The sequence below is a fragment of the Camellia sinensis genome, chromosome 1 (genome assembly GCF_055761805.1).
Source record: "Camellia sinensis isolate YWXY chromosome 1, ASM5576180v1, whole genome shotgun sequence".
NCBI classification, from domain to species: domain Eukaryota; kingdom Viridiplantae; phylum Streptophyta; class Magnoliopsida; order Ericales; family Theaceae; genus Camellia; species Camellia sinensis.
The window spans coordinates 116,141,616-116,151,157 of NC_138961.1; the positions used below are offsets into that span (position 1 = coordinate 116,141,616).

The following is a 9,542-nucleotide window of genomic DNA, read 5'->3' on the forward strand; positions in this document are numbered from 1 at the left end:
TTCGTGACAGCCACACGTTGGTTCGGGGGCTGTTCATAGTTTCACCCCCTTAACATCCTTTTTTGGTTAAGTTTGAGGTGTTTTTGGCTCTAACTCCTAACCTACAAGTGCTTCCCAGACATTTTCAAATAGCTTGGGTTTGGTTTGGTAGCTTCACATTAAGCCCATCCTTCTAAAACTTGTCGTCAAATTTGGCTAGAGTTGTTCTTCTTGAGGCCAACTGGTGGATTTTCCATGACTGGAGCAAATCAGTAACGTTCTCATAGGTATAATTGGTTACTGATTTACACATGTAACCATATATCTGAATGAAGCTCAGGCTTTAAAATTTATTCAATGAACCATTAAAGGTCATGTTGATGAGCGAAAGTGCAAGACTATTATGAATAGATGATGTGAAAGAAATCAGTCAAGTAGACAGTTTAGTCACATATGATCACAGTGCTTGATTGTTTTATCAAATCCACATAGGCAATTTAACAAGGATGCCACAATTGCAAGCAGCAGACAAATTTGAATTTCTTCAAATTCAAGTCAAAAAAATATTAGGAATGCAAATAATTTTTTTTAAAGCAACAGAGGATATACCCATAACAAAGCTAAGAAGGTAAGGCACTGTGATATGAAGTTCATTGGGCATAGCCCCTAGGAGAGCGAACAAAGGTAGCAGCTGTGACCAGCCAAATGAACTTGCTAAAACAAATAATTGAGTACATTAGTTACTAGCATTAATTTGGCCAACCAGAAGGGAAATCATAAATGTCCTCTAAAAATGACAATGAAATGCTTAAATTCTCTATTTGAAAGCTGACCTGGATTTGCTAATATTACTACCAGGTTAATGGTTGGATTATGAGCTACGACAGCAAGTGCTAGGCATCCCCCAAAGGAATTGCCCACAAGATAAATTGGCTTATTTGGAAATGAAGCATGTTCGAGCCTTACAATTTCTTCCACAAATTTCACCAAGTCTACACGCAATAAAATGTAAATTTTAATTAATTTGAAGTGGATCTGAAAAAATTGTGGACAAAGGAATACAAGATACACAAACAAACTCACTATACAAGAAAATAATAATAATAGTAATAATAAGAATAATAAAAGAACGAAATTAACTTGCAACATTATTTAACTATATCAGCAGCACAAATGAACTATCATAAGCAGCATTGCAACACAAAGAAATACTTATAAAGATATTTACAAGTTACAGAAGTTTAAGACATTCAAATGGTGTTCGGTCATAAACAGGAATATGCAGGCACTAAACTTCAAAAGCTCTGTATTCAAAGCAATCCCATATTAGAATTAGGGTTACAAATAATCAAAAAGTACCAAACTATACATGAATTTCCATCATCATAGTATTACTCAAACAGAACAATGCAAATGTAAGACAAGAAATTTCTTTGACCAGCATATATGCAGATTCTATCACAATGGACCCAAGAAAAATGAAACAGAATAAATTAATAACTTCTATTGCAATACAAGCATAGTTTCGCCCCCTTAATGCCCTTTTGTCCTGATTTTTTATTGTTGACACTAACTGTTTAACCAAGATCTAGATTGCACCAATTGAGATCATGCAAGTCAAACAATTCAGGCCTCTATTGTTTCTTCTCCGCCCACAACCTATTTTGTATTTATTCCAATTCTTACTCTTCTTTCCTCCTTGTTAAACCATAATTATCAGCCATTATTCTCACAGATCCTAAAGACATCTAGAGTAACACTTATTTCCTGGCCATTACATTTCTAACTAGGACAAATTCATTTACCAAACTCATTGAAAAAGACATTGCACTATTTTGCAAGCACTAAATTATATCATGCTGTAGCTCAAGAAACTCCCTTGGGTAGACTTCAAATCTTTTTTTCTTAAAACAATAAAAAAAGGAGAAGAAAAATGGAGAGATGGAGACAGAGAGAGGGGAAGGTAAAGAATTAGAAAACTCTAGTGCTCAAAGGAAAAATGTCCATACCTTCCAACAACAGATTTGGCATTTGAAATATAAGCAAGGGTCACTTTCAATTATCAGAGACACTAAGAAATAAAGGTAGTTCACATCCCATACCAAAATACACAAAAGGGAAAATTCAGTCCCTGTGAAGATCCGTAATTACTCCCCCATCAAATGATGTTCAATTTAGTTCATCTCACCAAATTAAATTGTCAGCATTAACAACAATATAGATGGCAGTCATCGTCAACTCACAAGAAAGGAATACAAAATTCATAGGAATATCATTTAGTACCCCAAAAAAATTATAATTACAGTATTTTGAATGCTAGGCTATGGGCATGACAATGTCAAAGTGAAAGATTGTGGTCAAAGACTAGTGATCTTGGAAAGATAAAATCTGAAGCTCTGTTTTTCCATAAGAATGGTATGTAACCCTAAATTATTTCGTCAAACATCTTGTGAGCAATACATAAGTGATCAACAAAATGAAAAATATAGGGATCCAATCATTTGGGCATAAAACAGAGCAGCTTCCAAACCTAAAGGTTGTGAGAAAAGTTGAAGCTATGAAACTGAAATAAACTATATATAAACAGGAGACACTGCACATCCAAGGGAGATTGAAACTCTTGCATTGCAACCCATTACTTGCAACGTCCAAGGGAAAAAAAAAAAAAGAGGGGGGGAAACCGCAACAAAAAAAAAATCAGAAAAGCGGGAAACAAAGGAACAATCTAAATGAACACGAAATTAAACCCTAAATGAACAATCAGAAAAGGGGAAGACAAAGGATGGGAGAGAGCGAGAGATAGAGATAGACAGAGAGAGACTATGAGCGAGAGAGAGAGAGAGACACACACAGACAGACCGAGAGCGAAAGAGAGTGTGAGAGAGAACTTGTCATGACCCGAACCCGCCCCCGTGGGTTAAGGACATAACTGGCCAGTAATCATGAGATTACCTATGGCCTCAAACTAAACCAAACGTATTTTAACAGAGTTAATGGGGGCCAAACGGAAGCAATTTAAAACTTTGTCCATAGAGTTGTGCTTACATGGCACATCGTAACAACCATACGTATGCACATTAAGAACTCAAAACAAAATACGTACCACACAAGGTTCTGTACATACAGGATCATGATAGTCTAAGTCAACCCATCAAAACTATGTGCAATAGATACAAGGTCTTCGCAAATATGACAAGACAGAACAAAAGGGAAAAACGGCGAAGGTGGGTCTCGTGCGTGAGACGCGAGGGCCGACTCTTCAAAATCTTTGTTGTTCCACACAGACTTCACTAGGGCTAGGTTTGGATTTCTCTGGGCTCACCTACAAACATATGAATGAGTGTGAGCGATAGCCCAATGAATAATATCAAATACAGAAGTTATACAAACGATATGTAGAACAACATGCTTCAAACGGCCTTGGGCCCAATTCATATTTCTATTTAACATATATATACATAATTTAGGTCAAGTGACTGTGGTTCCAAACATACTGGCCTTTGGCCCATTTATCTTTCATTTGTCAGATTGGCCTGTGGCCCATTCAAACTTTCGTGTCAAACTAGCCTCTGGCCATTCATTCATGTCAAACTGGCCTCTAGCCCATTCATTCATGTCAAAATGGCCTCTGGCCCATCCACTCATGTCAAACTGGCCTCTGGCCTATTCATTCATGTCGAAATGGCCTCTGGCCCATTCATTTATGTCAAACTGGCACTTATAAGGCTTATAAAGAAATAAGCAATTGGACAAATGACAAGTTTCAAAATATCGATATTACTCACAGTGACTGGTTGGTTGGTTTGCCCTGCAGCTCGACCCTACACATTCCATGAACACAAAAGGGTCACAAACAATTCAATCCATTCTTAAATCCAGATATTCCTCTTTAGGCTTCATTCTTATCTCTTTAACTCATTTATAATGCTCAATGTATGCCTAAGAGTGCTTGCAAGCGAAAGAGAACGGAAACCGGAACACAGAATACATTTTCTAAATTTCAGAAGACAGGGTCCCCGCTTGAGCGTGGACTTCCCCGCTCGAGCGGACCCACGAGGCCTGCAAAAGTACTAGATATGTCAAATTTACGCTCGATCGCGAACTCTGGCGCTCAAGCGGAAGGCCTCTCTACATGGCTCCCTGCTCGAGCGTGAACTTCCCCGCTCGAGCGAACACCATGTCTGCAAAAAATACTGGGAACACGAATTTCACGCTCGAGCGGTGGTTTCCCCGCTCGAGCGGACATCAAAATTCTGGAAAATCCAGAACATGTTATTGAGCTTCAATTTGATGTTCAAAGGTTCCAAATGCATGATTTTGGCTCAAACTTCACATATACATATTCTAACATGGTATAAACACCAAATTACAACACAATGAAGCTCAATTTCATAATTTAATCCCATGCATGTCTCAAATTAACTCAAACTCATCGCTAACACACTAGATTCAAACATGCAAGACTCAAACTCCCATGATTTGCACTTGCATGTGAAATATACACAATATCCTCAACTTAATTGGTGAAGAGATGATCAAATACATGGTCATTAATCAAAACTCAACATGGATTACATACTTTATGCTCAAACATGGAAATTCATAGTAATTTCCTACATGTATGCATCTATTGACTTTAAATTCAACAAATACAACTCAATTTCCTTATAATCAAACTAATTAATGTTCTTGACCATTAATCAAACTTGAATCCACAATTTACAACATTAAGCTCATGAATTCCCTTACCTAGGAGCTCAATCTTCCAAACTATAGCAATTTCTTGAGTTTAATCTTCAAATTCCCCAAACCTTGAGCCAAGATTACACAATTCTCCCCCCTCTCTCTCTCTCTTTATAGCCGGCCCTCTCTCTTCTTTGAGTTCAAATCAGCCAAATGAAGCTATAAAGAGAGAATTGAGGGTGTAGTGCCTTATTACAACAAACCCCACTAATTCCAATTTAATAATAATAAATAATTGGGCACTAATTCATCAATTAAATCAATTAATTCTGATCTGAATCAATTTCCAATTAAATTTCACCGTAGGCTCTAAAAATTATGCCAAACGCAATGGTGTAGTCAATTTTGGTTTCTGTGGCCGATAAGGCCTTCAATTTAATTTCCAAAGCAGACAATCAAACAGATATTCCTACGGTGAACAGATAGAAATTCAAAACCATATATTTTCACATAATGGCACACAAAATCATATCAAACACATAATCATATTCATGTTAAGGACCAATTAGCATACTACAGAACAAGGATATTACAGTCTTCCCCCGTTTAGGAAGTTTGGTCCTCCAAACTTAATTTACCTTCGTTGGGAAACAAATGTGGATAGCGTAGTCGCATTTCATCCTCCTTTTCCCACATGGCATCCGTCCCATAGTGTTCTTTCCATTCCACTTTCACCATTGGGATGGACTTGCTTCTCAGTTGTTTCACTTGTCGGTCAACGATTCGTTCTGGCCATTCGGCGTATTCCATATTTTCATCAATAGCTACCCGGTGGTAATCAATCACATGAAACGGGTCTCGGAGGTAACCCCTCAACATCGACACGTGAAACACATTATGGATTTGTTCGAATCCTGGTGGCAAGGCAACTCTATAAGCAACTGGACCAAGCCTTTCTAGAATCTGAAACGGCCCAATGTAAGGGGGTGACAACTTGCCCTTCTTTCTAAACCTGGCTTGGCCTTTCATTGGGGACACACGAATAAACACGTGGTCACCGACCTCATACTCAAGAGGTCTTCTTCGAACATCTGCATAGTTCTTTTGTCGGTCCTGAGCTATTTTGAGCCTTTGCCGAATAGTTTTGATTTTCTCAGAAGTATCTTGCACAACCTCAGAAGTAAAGCTCTATCCTCGACCTCTGTCCAACAATTTGGTGATCTACACCTTCTACCATACAAAACCTCGTATGGTGCCATACCGATGCTGGAGTGGAAGCTGTTATTATATGCAAATTCCGCAAGTGGCAAATAGTCTTCCCAACTCCCCTGAAAATCTAAAGCACACATCCGAAACATATCTTCCAAAGTCTGTATTGTTCGTTCTGATTGCCCATCTGTCTGTGAGTGGAATGCAGTACTGAACCTTAGTTCCGTCCCCATAGCTTCCTGCAAACTCTTCCACAATCTGGATACAAATTTCGGATCTCTATCCGACACAATAGATACCGGAACTCCGTGTAAACGGACGATCTCATCAACATAAATAGTAGCCAATCTATAAGCATTAACTATAGTTTTGACAGGCAGAAAATGTGCAGATTTAGTCAGTCTATCAACTACAACCCAAATAGAATCCATACCTCGAGAAGTCCGAGGTAGGCCAACAACAAATTCATAGTCACATGCTCCCACTTCCATTCAGGAATAGGGAGAGGTTGCAGTAGACCGCCTGGTTTATGATGTTCAACTTTAACTTGCTGACACTGAAGACATTTGGACACATATTCTGCAATCTCTTTCTTCATCTTAGGCCACCAATAGGTTTGTTTCAAATCCCGATACATTTTATTGTTACTCGGATGCATAGCAAACGCTGATTTCTGGGCTTCATCTAAAATCCTCTTTTTTAGTTCCGGAATGTCTGGGACACACATTCGGTTTTGAAATCTCAACACTCCATTTACAAGGCCAAACTCTGCTTTTGGCCTTGTCTCAAATTCATCTATCACCTTCTTGAGGAATTCATCATCTTTCTATTTCTGTTTGATTTCATCAATGATTGCCGGCTCGGCTGTAATAGCGGCTATCAATCCGCCCCGTTCACACATTACTACTTCAATTTCAGACTTCTCAAAATCTTGCAAGATCTCTTTCTGTTCAGTAAGCAAACAAGCCATACTCCTCGTTGATTTTCTGCTCAAGGCATCAGCAACTGTGTTAGCTTTCCCGGGGTGATACTGAATCTCTAAATCATAATCCTTTATCAGTTCCAGCCATCTCCTCTGTCGCATATTCAACTCCTTCTGCGTGAAGAATTATTTTAGACTTTTCTGATCCATGTAGACTTCACACTTTGCTCCATACAGATAATGCTGCCAGATTTTCAAAGCAAAAACAACTGCAGCCAATTCTAGGTCATGTATTGGATAATTCTTCTCGTGTGGCCTCAACTGTCGGGAGGCGTAAGCAATAACCTTTCCATTTTGCATTAACACACAACCCAAACCTTTATAAGACGCATCACTGAAAATTACAAAATTCTCCGTACCTGAAGGTAGTGTCAAAATTGGTGCAGTGGTCAATCTTGTTTTCAGTTCATGAAAGGCAGCTTCTCTTTCATCATTCCATTCAAATGATTACCCCTTGCGAGTCATCTGGGTAAGAGGTACAGCTATCTTGGAAAAGTTTTTCATAAACCTCCTGTAGTACCCGGCTAAGCTCATGAAACTGCGGACTTCTGTTACATTGGTCGGTGTAGGCCAATTTATAATTGCCTCTATTTTCTGTGGGTCCACTGAAATTCCTTCCCTATTGATCACATGCCCTAAGAAAACAACTTCATCCAACCAAAACTCACATTTCTTTAGTTTTGCAAATAATTTTCTTTCTCGTAGTATTTGTAGGACAGTTCTCAAATGCTGCTCATGTTCAAGTCTATCTTTATAATATATCAAAATGTCATCAATAAAAACCACAACGAATTCGTCAAGGTAGGTTTTAAAAATTCGGTTCATTAAGTTCATAAATGTTGCCGGAGCATTAGTCACTCCAAATGGCATAACAAGAAACTCAAAATGTCCATACCTCGTTCTGAATGCGATTTTCTCAACATCTTCTGCCTTAACTTTCAACTAATGATACCCGGACCTCAAATCAATCTAAGAAAACACCTATGATCCCTGCAACTGGTCAAATAAGTCATCAGTATGGGGTAGGGGATATTTGTTCTTTATTGTTACCTTGTTCAATTCCCGATAATCGATACACAGGCGTAGGGTTCCATCATTCTTTTTCACAAATAATACTGGTGCACCCCAAGGCGAAGTGCTAGGTCTAATAAACCCCTTGTCAAGCAGGTCTTGCAACTGTTCTTTCAACTCTTTCATTTCGGTAGTAGCCATTCTGTAGGGAGTTTTAGAAATGGGCTGGGTGCCTGGTACAGTTTCAATAGTGAACTCTATCTCCCTGTCTACCAATTCCCCTGGTAATTCATTTGGAAATTCTCTAACAATAGGGACACTGTTCAATTCAACATTCGCAGATTGTTCAGACAACACATAACACAAATAACCCTAACACCCTTTCCTGATCAGTTTACATGCTTTCATTGCAGATATCAAATAAGGTGGAGGCATTACCCCATTACCTATAAACACAATTTCCTTATGTTCTGGTGGTTTAAACACAACCCGTTTTGTCACACAATCAATGGTGGCACAATATTTGGTCAACCAATCCATGCCCAAAATTACATCAAAATGCCTAGAGTTGAAGGGTAACAAATCTACATATAGGATAGCATCCTCAACATGCATACCACAAAACCGGTATATAGATTCACACAATACAGATTCCCCAGATGGAGCAGACACACATAGCAGATATGGCAATAATTCTAAAGGTCTATTTAGTCTAGATGGAAATGCACATGTTACAAACGAGTGTGTTGATCCAGAGTCAATTAACACAAAGGCATCCTGATTACATATAGAAATGGTACTTGAGACAACTACGTTGGCATTCCGTGTATCGCCCGGAACAAGCGCAAAAACTCTCCCTTATCTCACGGTATCCCCGGTGGTAGCAGGCTTCAAAGTATTTCCCGGCTTTGGGATCGATGCAGTTGAGCTAGCAGCTAGCTCTCCACCATTCTGATTACAATTTCAGGCCATATTCCCTTGTTTCCCACATTTGAAACAGGCCCCTGACACACGGTAACAAACCCCACAATGCCTTTTGCTACAAATATTGCACATGGGAGCTGTGTCTCGGGAAGAATTTGAAGTATTTGAGGAGCCCGTGTTTTGCTTTTTCGAAAATTTCTTCTTTGAGAAGAAGCTTTGCCTTTTGTTGCCTTTCCAGTCAGTTGTAGACTTAGTCTGTCTAGCTATGTTAGCTTCTGATATAATAGCCCTGTCTAGCACCCTAATGTAGGTTTCCAGCTTCAAGACATTCACCCTCTCTAAAATGTCACTTCGAAGCCCACCTTCAAAATGCCTCGCTTTCTTGTAATCGGTATCAATCACATGAGGTGCAAACCTGGCCAATTCAGTGAATTTGGCCTCATACTCGGCTACATTCATACTGTCTTGCCTTAGTTCCCTGAACTCTGACACTTTCTTATCCCGAACACATTGTGGGAAGTACTTGTCATAGAAAATTTCTAAAAATTTCACCCAGTCAACATCCTTGTGATTTTCTCGCATTAACATCCACCATCTTCTTGCCTCGTCTTCTAACATAAAAGTGGCTAGAAGCACTTTCTGGGTCTCCGAGCAAGGGAACACTTCAAACAATTTCACAATGCCGAGAACCCATGCCTTGGCTTTCAACGGATCTAATCCACCATGGAACTGTGGTGGTTTCATTTTCTTGAAT

The 9,542-nt window shown here is 39.0% G+C and overlaps 1 protein-coding gene across 2 annotated transcripts in view; it reads right to left on the reverse strand.

Moving 5' to 3' along the window:
* Positions 1–2,836, reverse strand: part of LOC114280926 (phytyl ester synthase 1, chloroplastic-like) — a 32,264-nt gene extending 29,428 nt beyond the window's left edge. The window contains exons 1-3 of one of the 2 annotated variants that reach the window (XR_014337666.1): positions 1,989–2,836; positions 813–971; positions 589–693 (exon numbers count right to left, since the gene is read on the reverse strand). Coding sequence is in view for 1 of the 2 variants with exons in the window: in XM_028223335.2 (XP_028079136.2) it covers positions 589–693; positions 813–971; positions 1,989–2,010 (286 nt within the window). In the remaining variant the exon portion in view is untranslated. The remainder of the gene's footprint in view (positions 1–588; positions 694–812; positions 972–1,988) is intronic. The other variant, XM_028223335.2, reaches the window with a different exon arrangement.
* Positions 2,837–9,542: the final 6,706 nt, after the last annotated feature.